A 16,642-nucleotide genomic window follows, 5' to 3' on the forward strand; every position below is an offset into this window, starting at 1 on the left:
AAGTCCCAGGCTGTATGCTCACAGACAAGAGTTTTAATCCTGGGATCATACCAGCAGCTCGCCTATTTTTCAACACAGTCTCCATTCACAGCGCATCACTTTCTCTCAGTTATGCACACGTGCCTGAATGCCTGATGCAGCAACAGAAGGTGGTGTGAACCATTTCAGGACACGTCTTAAGGCACTGCGCTTTTTTTGGAAACCCATCTGACAGACGCCTTGTTCAAGTGCAGGTGGGAATGCATCCACAGTTTCAACACTGCCAACGCTCATTGATGTTTCTGCTGCAATGTATTGCAATTCTAGATTTGAAGCTTTCGTGACTGCAAGTATTCATATTCTTAGGTTTTTCGGTAAAGTCACGTAGGTAAATTTTTTAAATTAAAATTCATAAAAGTAAATATATACCCCCCCCCCCCTCAACCAGTATATATACGGGGTAGTACCTCTTGGAATCTCTCATTTACTTGATACAGCAAGCGTGCTGTGACGGTTCCACCTGAAGACGGAAGCTTGTGTTGCCTCCGAAACGTCGTGATTTTTTATTTTTATTTTACTTTTATTAATTTTATTTTTTTACCTACGTGACTTTACCGGAAAAACCTAAGAATTTATTGTAAATTGCACGCACGTCGAACAGCCAGATCCAGGCTTTCCACTCGCTTAATATTGGCATCCGTCAAAAAAAACACTCAGCTCGGACCGGCGGTACTCAACACGTGTCGCATACCAATCAGGCACTGCCGATTGTCTGAACTGCGTCCAAACTGTGAATCCCGGCTGGCTCGATGCCTTTCCCGACAGAGGCGTAGCTAGGGGGGGGGGGCAGGGGGGTACATATGTCCCCGGGCGCCAAGGTAAAGGGGCGCCAAAATGAGGGTTACAACTTTACATTATAACTTATTGCGGCGGGCGCGTCAGCCTGAAACTACTGCACAAATCTACACCTCAACCTAAAAGTTCATATATCCCGCCACACACAGCCTACATGTCATGTAATTACATTTTGGTATGTGATTAAACGGTGGGGGGGGGGGCGCCAATTTTATAGTTCGTCCCCGGGCACAAATGATCCTAGCTACGCCACTGTTTCCCGAGCAAGCAACATCATAGCTCGGCTCTCCGTTGCGCGACTGGGGTAACCCCTCGCCACTCGTCATCCTTTCCCACACGCCACGTCGGTGCTCCAATGGACCTCTGCCGCCCGGTGCCACTTCTCTCCAATGCCCCTTGTGCGCTAGTTATCACTCCAGCCTTTTTGGACGCATCAGCTGCCAAGGAGGTCGTGTGACTCATCGCCCCACTCTGTCGCAAGATCTCCGCGAGGACGCAGCGTGGAGGCGTTTCACTCGCTGCTCTCTGGAAAACCACACCACCACCACCACCGCCGTGCACGGGCTGGCGGGGACGCGGGCAGAGATTGGCATGCCTGCTTGTACGAATGCGCTTATTGGCCCTTACATAATCGCCGTCTAAACTGCGCATGGTGAAATATGAATTCCAATTGCACAATACAATAAGAGAACACATTGCATGTGCTGTGTCTGCAGATGGGTGTCATAAAAACCGCACTGGATTACATTTGTCGGCTATGATTCACGCATTTGTAGCATTTGATAATGATAACAATAACACTGGTCTTTTTATTTGCCCTTACATTTATTCTGAAGGAATGCCTTGATTTGGCTTTTACAGAGGCAGGATTTCCATGTTGCATTTTCAGCACCACGAGCCAAGCAACGATACATCTGCACCACACATCATTTGGGTCACGCTGCAGCCAGCACTTGTTCATATGCGTATGAATACACACATCAGGAAGTGTATTCACTGATTATAAATATCATTTGGTGCTTTGGCCAACTGGTCCACTCAACGTAGGTATTTTGAATTGGCACTTGTGTCACAGCTACGCTGTGGAGGCAGGGTGAGTGAATCACACAGAGGTGATCTCATGCTAACAGGTGGCCAGCATTTCATTAATTAATAACACTGAAATAATAAGCTAATTCCATAATACATTTAAATTGCATTTTATTATACTTCTTATATAATATAACTATATTCAGTAATACTTATTACTGAATAATTATTACCGAATACTTATATGGGTGTTCTCCCATGCGGTGAAAGTTTCTATAAATACATATGCACACACACGTACAATAATACATATAATTCGTATATAACTTTATAACTGCATGGCATGACTGTGTAGCGTGTGTTTCTGTGAGAATGGTTTTCACCTTTGCTCTATTTATGGGCGTCATTCATGATGTGACATTGCCGCTGGGCTGTTCTGCTGTGGTATTTGTGGCTTAATTCGGGAACCCGCACATGCTTCGTGACAGCGCGTCTCCATAATAGATGCCACATGTGAAACACTTCAATGATTGCAGGTTTACCACTTGGCCAGCCCTCTCAGTTGATCACTCAGCCAGCGACTGCATCATTTACCCAGCCAGCTACCCAGTCATTCAGCTAGCCATTCATCCAACCAGCCAGTAGTTCAATTATTCCACCAGCTGTTTAGCCAACCAGCCACCCATCCACTGAGCCAGCCAGCCGGCCACTTAGCCAATTCCACAGCCAGTCAAATCACTCGGTCAGCCACTCAGTAAACTATCCAGCCACCAGCCATGTAGCCCACAATGAGAGTAGAGTTACCGGTGACTGTAAACAAGGCAAGTTAGAGGACAAATCTTCAATTTCGATGTAAAGCTTTCGTGACTGCAGCAGGGATTCATCTTCTTGGTTCTTTCGGTAAAGTCACGTAGAAGGGAAGTAATAAAATAATAAAAATTAAACATAATAAAATAATTCTCACGACGTTTCTGCCACAACGCAAGCAGCCGTCCTCAGGTGACGCTGTCGCCTCGACAGACCTAATTTTCACCTGAGGACGGCTGCTTGCGTTGTGGCCGAAACGTCGTGAGAATTATTTTATTATGTTTTATTTTTATTATTTTATTACTTCCCTTCTACGCGACTTTACCGAAAGAACCAAGAAGACACATATTCAATTGCATATATTTTGTATGAATGGGATTGCCGTGTTCTATTCCAGCTATTTATTTGCATGTGGAAATAGCAATTTTGTATTGGCATATTTAACGTTGTCATAAACAGAAATAGCTAAGTAATAGATAGGTAATTAAACAAAATAGGACTTAGAGTAGGAATGCCTGATGTATTCTGAGAATACTTGAAAGTGTTTATTTGGCAAATAAGATTACAACATTAACTTCAACTAAAATATTTTCACAATTATCTACATTCACACGTAATGCTTTGTGATCTCAGCCAGTGTCTGCTTAAGGGAGCACACAGAGATGACAGGTTGGAGATTCCAGGAGTAGATGACACCAGATGGTTCTTCAACATTGGATCTGGCACGGAAAACTAAAAATATAAATATATAAACGATCGACATACAATTTAACACACGTTACAAGTTTTTTTTTTATTGTATTGTAATGGTTCTCACATATATGACAAATACTTATCCTTTCTATTGCCAATATCTTGCCTTATCAATGAACAAAGCCTAATTACTAACTTTTCCCAATGAGACATGGGTAAACTCGAATTTTCTATTCTCCTGCATCCAGTAGTGGATTGAGAAAGGATACAAAGTATGATTACAGTATTCTTATGTATGTGCGTGTGTGCCTCCACTTTTCGCCCCGCGATGCCTTTTGGTACGACGTCTTGAAACGAATTTTGCATCTATAAGCCACGCGAATCCCAACTGCATTGCAGCTGGATTGATTACTATTATAATTTTAGCAATATATCAATCACGCGGGCAGACGGGCGTGCAGCGGTCGCAGGAGACGGACGGGGTGATGTGGGTTTGTGTGTTTTACGATTTTAGCTCCAGGTGAGCGGCAAAGGGTGGGTGTGAGGAACCCAGCCACCTGTCACGCAGCGCACAGAGCCGCGGGGGAGGCGTCTCGCGAACACGGGAGTCTAACCGGGCACGCCCATGCTTCAGCGACATCTGATGCAATCGTGCAACAGGATTGAGCTATTGCACGATGCGACAAACTGCCCGTCTCGCTTCGGTAAAATCACCCACGCAACTGTCACGCTCGGCCCTTCCCAGCTGCCGGAGTGAACCTGGTGACACCGTCTCATTTCATGTGGTTTATTTTTAAATGTATGTATGTGTTAGTATTATCATCGTCGTCGCTATCATCACCGTTGTCGTCGTCGTCATCATCATAGTCACCTGTATTTCTGATGCACTTCCCCAGCATCGTTTGTGGAGGTATAATTGGCCCTCTGTGCTGGAAAGCGTAGAGGACAGTCTCAAGACTCATTTGAATGAGGGTCCTGCTACGTGATGTTTGGACAATTTAATCGCGAGTATCATCTAATCGCGAGTATAATCAGTCATCCAGAGTGACACTTTGTGGCACAGCAGCAGTTGTCGTATGGATAGACTGTCCACCGGCCATGGGAATGTGGAATTTACATTATTGGCTCAGGGCCGCCTATGGTGATGATTGCCAACCGTGTTGTGTTTCAGCAAGAAGGCCTCTCGAGCTTTGACTTCATCACGTGGCAAAGACACCAGAGTGCCCAGGGAAACCCCACAGACATGACGAGATAGCACTCGAAAGTCCGCTGTACTGCCATGCACTGGGCTACTCATTGGTGTCTCAGATAGATGATGACCTCTTCATGATCCACCAAGCTCTCATCCAAAGTACCGGATGCTGGGTGTGCGCCACCACTGCTGCCTGCGACAATGACCTTGCTTCTCTATTAGTCTGTTATATGACCCCCCCCCCTCCCGAGTTCACGGCCTGCACACTACAAAGACGAAGATACCGCTATAGCCTCAACAGACGTTTTGGGGCAAGTGCTGTGAGCTAGCACCTGTGAAGGCCGGCACATGTGGAAGCCCTATCCCTAAGCCTGAATATCCTTGCAAACGAGTTGGTCCATCTCCAAGGGATCATCCAAGTAAGATGTGTAAATAAATAACTATATATTTGGTAAACGTATCATATCACTTGTTCTATCCAACAGCCACCCTTGGTATGACTCTCTTGTTCAAGAAAATGCCTCTGCAAAATGATGTCTGCGTGTCTTAAACCATCCCATTGTGTTGGTCAACATGGGCACGAAACAACCAAACCAGATCCAGAAGAAGGTCAATTTGGAGCCATTAGAGCAGGATTGGTGATGAATGGGTGATGGATGGGTGATGGACAAGCACCGACAATGGGAATTTCTGGCTAAGTTTAGGCCCTTTTGATCCAGCAGTCCCACCAACAAGAAATTACCACAACTTGGAAGTGAATGTGGCTTCCAGATCAAAATTCTGAACGCGGGATTTTTGTTTTGTCGAGATTCCATATTAATAGATTTGTGGTGGTTTAATTTTTTTTAATAAACGACACAACAGTTATTTGACCTCAATATGACTATATTGACTAAATTACTTTACGTTCTATGTACTATGGTAAAATGAGCGTGACTCAAATGTGTGCCATTTTATAAATGTTGAACTGTTTTGCTTGCTATCAAAGGAAGCTTGCCTGTTAGAGTTTTGAGTTATGGTGCATTTTTAAACCATACTTTACCAGCATTCGCCCTCTAGTGGATAATGCCACATACACCTATTATAAAAGCCTCGCGTTCCGTTCATCCGTTTGTCCATCAACTAAATTGTGAGAGACTTTCAGAAGGCCTGAAACAAAAAGTTATAGAAAGTGGACTGCCCCAGGTGTGCGGGTTAAAAAAGTTGATTCAACAGGTTACCAAAAATCGTCGACCCCCCCCAAAAATGTTTTTTCACTCTCCCAGCCCCCCTAAAATACATTTATTTTGTAGGCAGATATGCCAACATCTGCCCCCCCCCTTCACCACTGTTCAGACATGTCTCAGTATAACTTGTCGGTTACTTTTGGTCAGGGCTGGTGGTAAGCAGGTGTTGCTCTTTTTAAATAGTACTGTGCATAAGTACCAGCGAATAAAAAACTTCACAGAAAATTTAAATTTGCATCAGACGCTTCAAAATTTAAGGAAATCAAGAAGACCCATTTGGTGCTTGGGAGACTGACTAATTCCACAACAAGTACAATCAACCTCATGATTCTTGATTTGAAGCTTTCGTGACTGCAGGAATCCATACTATTTGGTTCTTTCGGTAAAGTCACGTAGGTAGAAAATAAAATAAATCACGACGTTTCGGGCGCAACACAAGTTTTTTCATTTCATTTCATTTATTAGGTATAGCCCTGTGAGCCATTCGGCTCTTGAATCGGGTGCAACCGCAACAAACAAAACAAAAACATGAACAAGAATACATCTTAAAGTGACTACATCTTAAAGTGACTATGTGCAAACGTCCGTCAACCTTTTCAAACAGTCTGCCTCAGCAGCAGGCCGTGCTTTCCCACCTGATGATGGACGCTTGTGTTGCACCCGAAACGTCGTGAATTATTTTATTTTATACCTACGTGACTTTACCGAAAGAACCAAAGAGTATAACCTCATGATTGTTTCATCCATTATCCAGAATTACATATTTGACATTTATTGAGCATTTATTTAGAGTTTTGATAGTTGCGGTCATGGAGGGAGGGTGAAATAAAAACATATCTAATTAACTTTGAGGTACACCCCAATAGTGTGTCTACACACATGGGGGGGGAGGGGGAGAGGACATCAGTGGTGGCGACGGGGGAGCCGTGAAGCGCAGAGAAGCCCTCCGCAAGAGTTAGAATAAGGTGGCCAGAGGCAGCCGTGATTTCAGCTTCATGAAAACGAGACTCTCATCCATACCACTGTGGCTTTCAAAGGAACACGATACAATAGGCAATGTTTTGGGCAATGGTCCTTCTTCATAAAACATGGCCCTTCGTCATAGCACATACAGTAGCACACATCACCGATGTGTATTCTGTTCTGTAAAATCCTTAGCGTTTTGCTGTTTAGCTACAAATATAATGCAGATGTATCAGCCTTAGCATGGCTTCCTTGAATAAGCTTGGTGTCGAACATTAACAGAACTTAAATTCCTGGTTACCCAAGAAATCTAAAAATGTTGATTCCTATGCAAATGACAGAGTGTACATTGCAAGTTTCAAGTTAATTTTGTTTAGGTGAGCACTAAATACACTAGGATGAGTCTCATTTGCAGGCATAACCTATAACAAGCAAAGGATGTGCTGCTCACAAACAGCAGGAAGCGACGACTCCCATCATGCCTTGCGTGTGCATGTCATGTGACCACCGTATTGCATGTACTATGCTCTAAGCCTTGTCTAGATCACCAACTCAAAAAAGAGCTGAGCATTTGGCCATATTATTGCTTAAATCGCCACCCTAAAATAGGTTAAAGGTTGACCGTCGCTTCAGGATTTGCCCTTGTTTGTTACAGGAGGAATATGGGCCTGTGTGGGAGGCATGGTGCGTTTTTATAGGGCTGTGAGCTTGTCAGCAAATGAACACATTCCTGCGGAGGGAGCTGGTAGGAACGTTGGGTTGCTCGGTCAATGACCAGGGTCAACGGCGGCATGGTGTATTCCGCAAATATGCCCGACTGTGAGGGTGGGCACAAGCCGGCGTGAGTAGGTTAAACGTTGAGTTTTATAAGGGCACCACGGGGTGACCTGCCCCTCCCCACCCAGGCCTACCCCTCCCACCCCCCACCCAGCCCCACCCTCCCAACCCAGCCCCTCCGCACCCTCCCCACCCAGCCCCTCCCCACCTCCCCTCCCCACCCAGCCCCACCCCACCCAGCCCCTCCCCACCCAGCCCCTCCCCACCCTCCCCTCCCCACCCAGCCCCACCCTTCCACCCAGCCCCTCCCCACCCTCCCCTCCCCACCCAGCCCCTCCCTCCCCACCCAGCCCCTCCCCACCCTCCCCACCCAGCCCCACCCCTCCCATTTTTGGATGCACGACGGACGGACGGACACAATAATCCCCCGTGGGCTGGTGGAACCAGGAGGTTCCTACCAGTAATATTCAGCATCTGTATCCAAGCAATGAGAAGACGTGTAATATATCTGTGCGTACCAATAAACACAACCTCGCGTGAACAGTACATCTTTCTTTGTTTTTTATTAAAATATTGTGCGATACACGTGATCAAGTATAGACGCTTAAGTGTAAAATGCCCACAAAAGCAAAATAACAAACTTGCATTGTGTAGGCGGGCTTGCTGGTGTGAGCACGTGGTAAGATGTCTTACACATTGTTGTCACGCACAAGTGCCATGGTGTCAACGTTATGAACAAAGTTATTACATATATATAGTTATATAAAAACAATCTTGTACTTACGCATTTGAAGATTGTAATATATACTTAGCAAGAAATACAAAGTAGCGAAGTATGTGTTCATTTTCAATGAACCCAAACATTGCTCTCTTTTAAATACGGCCTGTACAAGGTGGCTTAAGTGAGCTAGCGCTCTGCTATAACGGAACAACTATAGTTACTAGAAGGACAAATGCATAAGTTACAAAAAAATCAACCATCTACAATATTCAACAGTTTCATCGGTGCCAAATGTTGCAAATTGCTTTCAAGTGTTATCAGCTCGAATGTGGCTCAGCCTAGACAGACAACACAACCCAAACAACGCGGCCCTTGGATTTGTTAAACGGCTACCCAAAGGCGACGCGTCGCTGGCTGTTCGACCGTGGCCTGCAACTATATTGATGATCAAAACGTAACTTATGGTAACGTTTACAGAGTGCTCTTCTCGTGTAGTGAATTCTAGACGTTTGATGACCCCACATCACTTCGGCGAAAAACGCTCGAGTGCTGTGAATGTGCTGCCGGAAAGTCACTTTGTCGGAATTTATTTCCGCGAACGAAACTTTGTGCTTGCGCTGGGGATGCGTGGCATGCAGCCTGGGTGTGCACTTGCGTCTACAATATAAGAGCCGTTTGCTTTACAGTTTGCGTCCTTCCTTTAAGTGATGCACGCAGCCAAAAACCCCTCGTTCAAAGCACAGTCCAGGTGCAGTGCCGGTGAGGTGGGGTTCATTCAGCCGGGTTCCACCCATCAGATCCCACCCGTAGGGTCCTAGGAGTAGGGGTCCCTGTTGTGAGATCCCACCCATGGGGGTCACTGCCACGGGGTGCGGGCACGCGTGGGTGCCCCACCACCCAACGTGATGAAGCCGCCGCTTCGCTCTCCACGTGCCCAGAGCGGCGTCGCAGTCTCTCGCGTCAAAGAAAAGAGTCGGCGCCGCTACGCGCAGCCGCATTCTTCCACCACCATGTCGGGCACGTCCTTCTTGATGATGTTGTTCTGCTTGTCCAGGTACAGCATCGACATGGAGGTGAGGCGAGTGGGCACGCAGCACGGGTTCTTGGAGGCCATGGGCTCCACTCCGCGCAGCCTGTACTGGTTGATGATGGCGTTGTGGAAGGACGCGGATGCCCCGGGCGTGCCGGCCATGTAGAGCGGGCACTTGCCCAGGCAGAAGTTGCTCTGGTAGCCGCTCGGCTGGATGATCCAGTCGTTCCAGCCGATCTTGTGGAAGTCCACGAAGAAGCGGTGCAGGCAGCACAGGTCGGAGCGGTCGTCGCACTGCAGGTCCCGCCTGCTCACGCGGTGTGCCGCGTCCGAGCCCATGTGCAGCAGCAGGAAGGGCCGGTAGTCCGAGTCGGGCGAGTCGCCCCACCGCGGACCCAGGGTGGCCCTCACCCCGCCGGCCCCCTCGCAGCCGTCGCACGTCACGCGCACGCTCAGGCCCGCCGCGCCCCGGGACAGCGCCGCCTGCACGGCCTTCGTGAGCGGGAAGGTGGTCCAGTGGCTCCGGCTGGAGACCGCCACGCGACGCTGCACGGCGGCCGTGCCGGCACCGTGGCGCTCCCGCACGTGGAAGGTGGCGGTGCCGTTGCCGCTTGAGCCGCTTGAGCCGCCGCCGTTGCCCGTGTGCACGTAGAGCCACAGGTCTGCGCGCAGCACAGGAGGCCTCTGCTCGCCCGACTTGGAGAGCGCAAAGTGGATCTCCGATGAGTGGCCGCCGTCTGCAGGGAAACGCACATCGCATGAAGTCAGACGCAACGCCGCAACGGAGCCACGTGTTGCTGTGACGTGCGTGTGGCTCGTTCGCCTGCGTGTGTTGTTTTGGTGATATTGCGCTCATGTCTCCATCACAACGGCGGTGTTTCACGGATGTAAGTTTGACCCAGAGCGTCTTTCATGGCTCAAATGAGCAATGGGGAGGCGCTCGTTGACTTTAGTGGTTCTGAATCAGTCGTGAAATGTCCACGTTGCTATGGCTGGGACCGAATCCTATTAAAGGACACCCATTTTCGGCTTCCGACGAAATGAACCTCGGTTTGTCAACCCTAAACAGGAGTTGACTTCGTGGACCTTCAGATTGTCATTCAAGCTGAGCTGGATCCGTCAGTTGAAACACGATGATCGTGGTGGGTGACTTTTGTGCAACGCGACAAATTTCCCAGGGCGATGCCTTTGCTTGCACACAAACACATTACTTGTGCCAGGTGGTGTGTGGTCGAACACCTGACTCGTATTTGGAAAATCGTGATTTCCAATCACACTCAGGGGGTTGAATCAGCTCGTCGGCAGCCTTCCAGGGTGGATATCCTGAGCGGCGCCTTTTCAAGAGCTCACAGTGAGTTTTCTAGGGCCCTTGCCATAGGAATGAGGAATTTCCACCACTGGTTCATGACCGCCATCGGACATGAGCGCCGCGCTATGCTTGTTTGAGTGTGGACACTCTCTGAGTGTGTGTTACGGATTGTTTCTTCTGTCTGTGTTCTCGTTGGTTGAAGGTTTGAAGTCGCTACGTGAATGGTGATCCATGAGGATCGTAATAAAGATGCAAAACATTGTCAGTGTCTCTCAGCGATTCTATAACCTCTAAGAATGTTCCTCGACATTGCACAAGATAAATTATTAAATGTTGCAGTGTTCCACAAAAATGAAGAAAAAGTATTTAAGCAAGAACAAATCTGCTTAAAATACGGCTATTTTAAACGAAAGTCGCACAAAAAATGAACGCCCATTTTTTTGCATGCGGTATATCTTGGATGACTTCGCTCAGCCTCGTCAGAGACCACAGAGACGTCTGTCATCACTGCCACGACTGTGGGTTTATTGCTTACAGTAATGGAATTTGTGTCAGGCCACGTACCATGGGTAACTTTGGTGGAAGTGTATCCCCTAGTCTCACTCCCTTTCTAAAATGTATGCTGACCCTTCATGCAATTGGGGAGGCCTTCAGCCAGCCGTGGATAGATCCAGCACTCACTAATTCACTCCAGCTACTCGTTCACCGGCGGTCAGTTACATTCTATCGTTAATCCCATGGTCAATGCTCCCATGAACTTCACTCATTGACTCCTCCACCCGTGTTGAGGACTGGGTCGAGCAGACTGACTGCTTCATCCCATCCCGACTGTGTTCACACACCACACTGCAGGTCACAATTCCTTCTTTACTTGCACGTCTCGACTTGGCAATTCCCTCCCACTACCATCAGCATCATCATCATCATCATCTCTTTTCTCAAGTTCTCACATTAATCTTCTTGGTTGTTTCGGTAAAGTCACGTAGAAGGGAAATAATAAAATAATAATAATACAACATAATCAAATAATATAATAACAAAATTGTACAATTTATTATATTATTTTATTATGTTTTATTGCTATTATTTTTATTATTTTATTATTTCCCTTCTACGTGACTTTACCGAAAGAACCAAGAAGATGAATCCCTGCAGTCACGAAAGCTTTAAATGGAAATTCTCACATTAACCTTGCTCGATTCAAGAAGCGTATCGACTCTCATCTGTTACAACCTGAATCGTGCTGGTTGTTGCTGGCTGCTTGGCATTCTTGGCCTCAGGTCCTGTTCTCAGCAACCGTGATGAACAAAATAAGATCACGGCTGATTTCTGGTGATGACATGTGATGGGAAGCTGCGCCTGTGCAGTGGATGATTCCTCGAGCCCCCAACCCACGCCCACAGCGGTTTATATGTCAGTCCTGTCGAGATAATTTTATCGTAACTCGTGACCAGGCACCCCAAGGTACAAGGAAGTATGGTAATCGTGTTAATGACCCCAATTAATTAATTGCGAAATAAATACCAGCGTGGAAGTCATTCCACGAAACACACATTCAGCAAAATTAAAACTTCCACGAATGTGCCTTTCTCAGATGTGTCACAATTCGCTGGCATTGTGTAATAGGAAAATGCCACCAGAGAAATGCACAATAATTGCCACCAGGACACCCAGTCACGTCGCACGGGCATTTCCGTCTGTGCTCGTGACATCCGTTACATTGCAATCACACGGGTGTCAAGAGAATGATGTTTCTCTCCAAAATGTGATGTCTATTAGTGTAGCTATGTCAATTCGGGGTAGCTATTGTTCGATGCCGCGGATGCACATTTTTTCAATTAAAATCGTGATACTCAGCCGAGCAATATCATAATGCAGGAATGCAAGGCACATGGAGTTTTTTTTTTGCAATGTAACGCAGATTCTCAAGACTCATTTTCACGAGGGTTCCACTAGAAATGTGTGGCCAATTCATTGAAACTGGAGTGCCCAGAGGAAGAAAAAAGCACTTTCTGAGATTAAAAAAAAACCCTTTAAGGTTAAGGTGCATCCCTGCACTTGCTTGCTCACGTCACTGCCGACAAAAGGGCCTTCGCTTGAGAAAGCTCTACAATGTATATTTTTGGCCTACTCTTCCATGCTGGCCAGACGTCTTGGAAGAGGTTGGAGTCCCCACACTTTGCCGCACCAGCCACCATGTGCCGAACAACTAACTGTGCTATGCCCATTTATACGACCCTGCTGGAGGTGTGGAGGGGGGGGGGGAATTGAAAAACGGATCCTTATGGCGGTACCCCGGGGTAGCAAACAATACAACATGTCCGAGGCAATGAAATCTTGTATTTCTGAGATACTTTTTTTTCCAGGGGTGTAATTAACTCCGCGACTGGGGTAACCAATTAATCCGAAATCAGTGCTACTCCGTGATGTCGAAACGCCAAACGTTCGCATAAAAAATCCGTTATCGAAAATTTCAACTCTGAATAGTCCATCGTGTACAGCTCGTCGAGATGAGTCGATTGCCGCATCGCCGACCATCAGCAGACTAAAAATGACTGCATCACGGACATTATGAGGTTCAACTGTCACAATTGTTTTAACTGCAGCGGCAGAACATCGAACCGGTGACCTCGGAAAAAAATTAGTTTACAGGTGCAGGGTGTTAAACATCACACCACGGCATCATCCCATACTCGAAGATAAAAATCGAGCACGCCTAATCGGCATTCATCCAATGGCCAGACTGGTTCCCGCCATGGTAAGGTGGAATTACAATGTCCTGTTCAGAGTAAACACCATACCCAACCCATTGCTCATATGAGCAGATGCCCACTTGGACATAGCTTGACTTCAGGAGTATTCATCAGGAGTTGCCGAAGGGATAGACTGTCGCGGCTTTCGAAACGTGGAATTTGCAGCCTGCGATGGAAATTTATGAGCATTGCCCAATGAACGTTCGAGCGTGGAGACACTGATCGTGCAAACTAAAAGATGAATTACGTCATGTTTGTTTATTTATTTGCCAACAGCCCGTAATCCGCGGGTGCACGGATGTGAGAGGCGATGTACAGGTGTGAGTGGTCATGGGCAGGGACGAGAGCGCTTGCACGTGCGTGCTTGTGCATGCGCGTGTGGGAGAGTAAGTGTGAGAGCGCATGCACGCGCGTGAGATTACGCGAGAGCGCATGTACGTGCGTGAGAACAAGAGTGAGAGTGTATGAACGTGCGTGGAAGCACATGCACGCGCATGGGAGTAACAGTAAGAGTGCATGCGCGCGCGTGGGAGCGCACGCACGCGCGTGGGAGTAAGAGTAAGAGTGCATGCACGCGCGTGGGAGTAAGTGTGCATGCACGCGCGTGGGAGCGCACGCACGCGCGTGGGAGTAAGAGTGCATGCACGCGCGTGGAAGTAAGAATAAGAGTGCACGCATGTGTGTGGGAGTAAGAGTAAGAGTGCATGCACGCGCGTGGGAGTAAGTGTGCATGGACGCGCGTGGGAGCGCACGCACGCGCGTGGGAGTAAGAGTGCATGCACGCGCGTGGGATTAACAGTAAGAGTGTCTGCATGTGTGTGGGAGTAAGAGTAAGTATGCATGCACGTGCGTGGTAGCGCACGGACGCGCGTCGGAGTAAGCGTGAGAGTGGGTGAAAGCGCGCGCGCGCGCGAGTGAGAGAGAGTGCGCGCGCGAGTGAGTGAGAGAGAGTGCGCGCGCGCACCGAACTCGGCGAAGCTGATGATCTCCGAGGAGTCGTGCGCCGCCCTGTCGCCCTCGTTGCGCCGCTCGTCCCAGTTCTCCTCCTGCAAGCGCAGCCCGTTGAGCGCGGCGAGCAGCGCGGAGCGCGGCACGGGGTGCGTGATGTTGGGCCGCTCCTTGAGCCCCAGCTTGTCCAGGATGTGGCGCTTCACCGCCTCCACGAGGAGCTGCTCCCCTTGCTCCGAGTCGGAGAGGTGCAGCGACGCCGTGGCGCAGGCGGCGCACTCCGCCTTCCTGTGGCGCGCCTCGCCGCTCGACTTGCTCCGGTCGCCCTCGTGGTGCCTCGCGTGCGTTTCGCGTCCCAACCAAAATCTGGCCGGGTGGGATGGCGCTGCCACGGGAGATCCCTCGGCCAACGTGGTGGCCAGTGGCAGTAGCAGCAGCAGCCCCAGAGGCAGTCCCGCCGCGCACACGTGGATGCTCACCGCCCGCATGTCTGCCTGCGTGCTCTGCACGAAGTGTCTCTCTGCGAGGCTGCGGGCACTCTGTACGGCGGTGCGTAATGTGCACAGTTGGCTGCACCGATGAATTGTGCTGGGCATAGAGCGTGTACCCTTGCTGCTGCTGCTGTCTGCTGGAAATATATACTGTCAGAGCATGGGTCCAAATGCATGCTGAGAGAGGAGAGCAGCCCTATAAGTGCGTGCGGTTGTTGCGAAACACTTGGATGGTTTCCCATGTCGCATGCGCTGGCCCCGGTGTGCGCGCGCCGCATGCCGTGTCGGCAATGCGCGCTACGTCCCGACGCGGGTGGGGGCCGGCCTGGGGAAAGCCTACACACACACACCCGCACGCACACACACACACACACGCACACACACGCACACACACACACACACCCACACGCACGCACACACACACACGCACACACACACCCACACGCACGCACCCCCACACGCACACACACGCACACGCTCGCACACACACCCACACGCACACGCACGCACACACACACACGCGCACAGCACTCCCCTGCCGCGGGCCAGGGAGGGGTGGGGCAGGGGGTGGGGGGATGAGGCTCATCTGAGTCCGGCTCCTCTTCCTCTCTGTCCCTGCCCCCCCCAGGCCGTCCAAGAACAGCAAAACCGCTTCGAAGTGCAGGACATTTGTTTGACTTTCAGGATCAAGTCAAATGTCAGTGTGTCTCCCCTGCTCAGGTTAGTCTGGGGGTGTTGTCGTGATCCTTGTGTTTGAAACGCCACGTGTTCTCTATTCCTACAGTCGGGGTCAATTTATCGGCAACACAAGCAAGTCGCATTCGTTTTATTGACCCTCAGTGATCGACTTTAATATGCTGTATGGCCCAGTATATCTTAATTATTGCGCGAGTAATGCAGTTAAACCAGAGGACAATCACTCAGTGCTTTATTTATTTGATCGCCCTCACAAGGATGATGGTCTAAGCCGACCCCTAACCAGATTGCCCTGAGCTCAGAATGTCAAACTCACAGCGCTCTTGAGAACCGTCGATGCAGATGGATGTTTTTGCACAAAGTTCTAAAACGTATTTGTCTATGTGTGTTCGGTACAGTAACAGTGGCGAATAATTGAACCGGACCTGGGCCTCCCCTAGGTCGACTCAGCCTCAAATGAATACTTGGTGGGATGTTTAAACATCACCATGAGGGAGACAAAGGCGTGGCGCTGGCCATCCACCCTCCGTGTGTGACGTGCCGGCCTTCATAGGTGCTCGCAAACAGCACTTGCCCCGACAGTCTTTTAGGCTATACGGGGGATCTTTAATAATAGTGTAGATAGTATGACTGTTGTATGCAATAGCAATTGGTGTGTGCAGGGTGGTTTATTTTACAATTCCCTTCCGAATTTGTGTTTGCTTTGATTGGGAGGGAGCCAGAGCACCTGGAGAAAAGCCACCGTGCATACGAGGGAGGAACACTCAAAGGTTAACACAAATCGGTTCAATTACCAATGTTTCGCACCGCTGTCCTCTGGCCACGTCACAAGTTAGTCGTCAATTCACGTCTGCATTTTTAACTGCGTGTAAGCCTCAAGGTATGGATGACATTCTGACACACTGAGAACCATTTCACCTGCGTAGCGTTCACAGGCTTCGTCACAATGTAGGTCAAAGTTAAGGGTCAATCGATTGGGTGCAGTTTGTGTTTGCCTGCGTGCATTATGCAAAACAACCCACGCCTCATTCTGGTGCCACATGGTAATACAGTACTGTGGTATGTTGTGAAAATGTACACTGGGGAAATAGCAGCAATACTTTTAGCTGCGCTCATTGCACGCTCATTTGTGCCACAGTGGCAAACGGGGCTCCAATACGGTGCGAGGTGATT

The 16,642-nt window shown here is 48.8% G+C and overlaps 1 protein-coding gene across 1 annotated transcript; it reads right to left on the minus strand.

The window, feature by feature from the left end:
* Positions 1-8,067: 8,067 nt before the first annotated feature.
* LOC144728416 (inhibin beta B chain-like) lies at positions 8,068-15,052 on the minus strand. Its single transcript, XM_078607847.1, has 2 exons — positions 14,299-15,052; positions 8,068-10,009 (listed from the first exon to the last, which is right to left on the minus strand). Exons 1-2 carry the CDS (start codon positions 14,876-14,878, stop codon positions 9,225-9,227), a joined length of 1,365 nt encoding a protein of 454 aa, XP_078463973.1. The 5' UTR covers positions 14,879-15,052; the 3' UTR covers positions 8,068-9,224.
* Positions 15,053-16,642: the final 1,590 nt, after the last annotated feature.

Source organism: Lampetra planeri, chromosome 2 (genome assembly GCF_965212315.1).
Source record: "Lampetra planeri chromosome 2, kcLamPlan1.2.h2, whole genome shotgun sequence".
Classification (NCBI taxonomy): domain Eukaryota; kingdom Metazoa; phylum Chordata; class Hyperoartia; order Petromyzontiformes; family Petromyzontidae; genus Lampetra; species Lampetra planeri.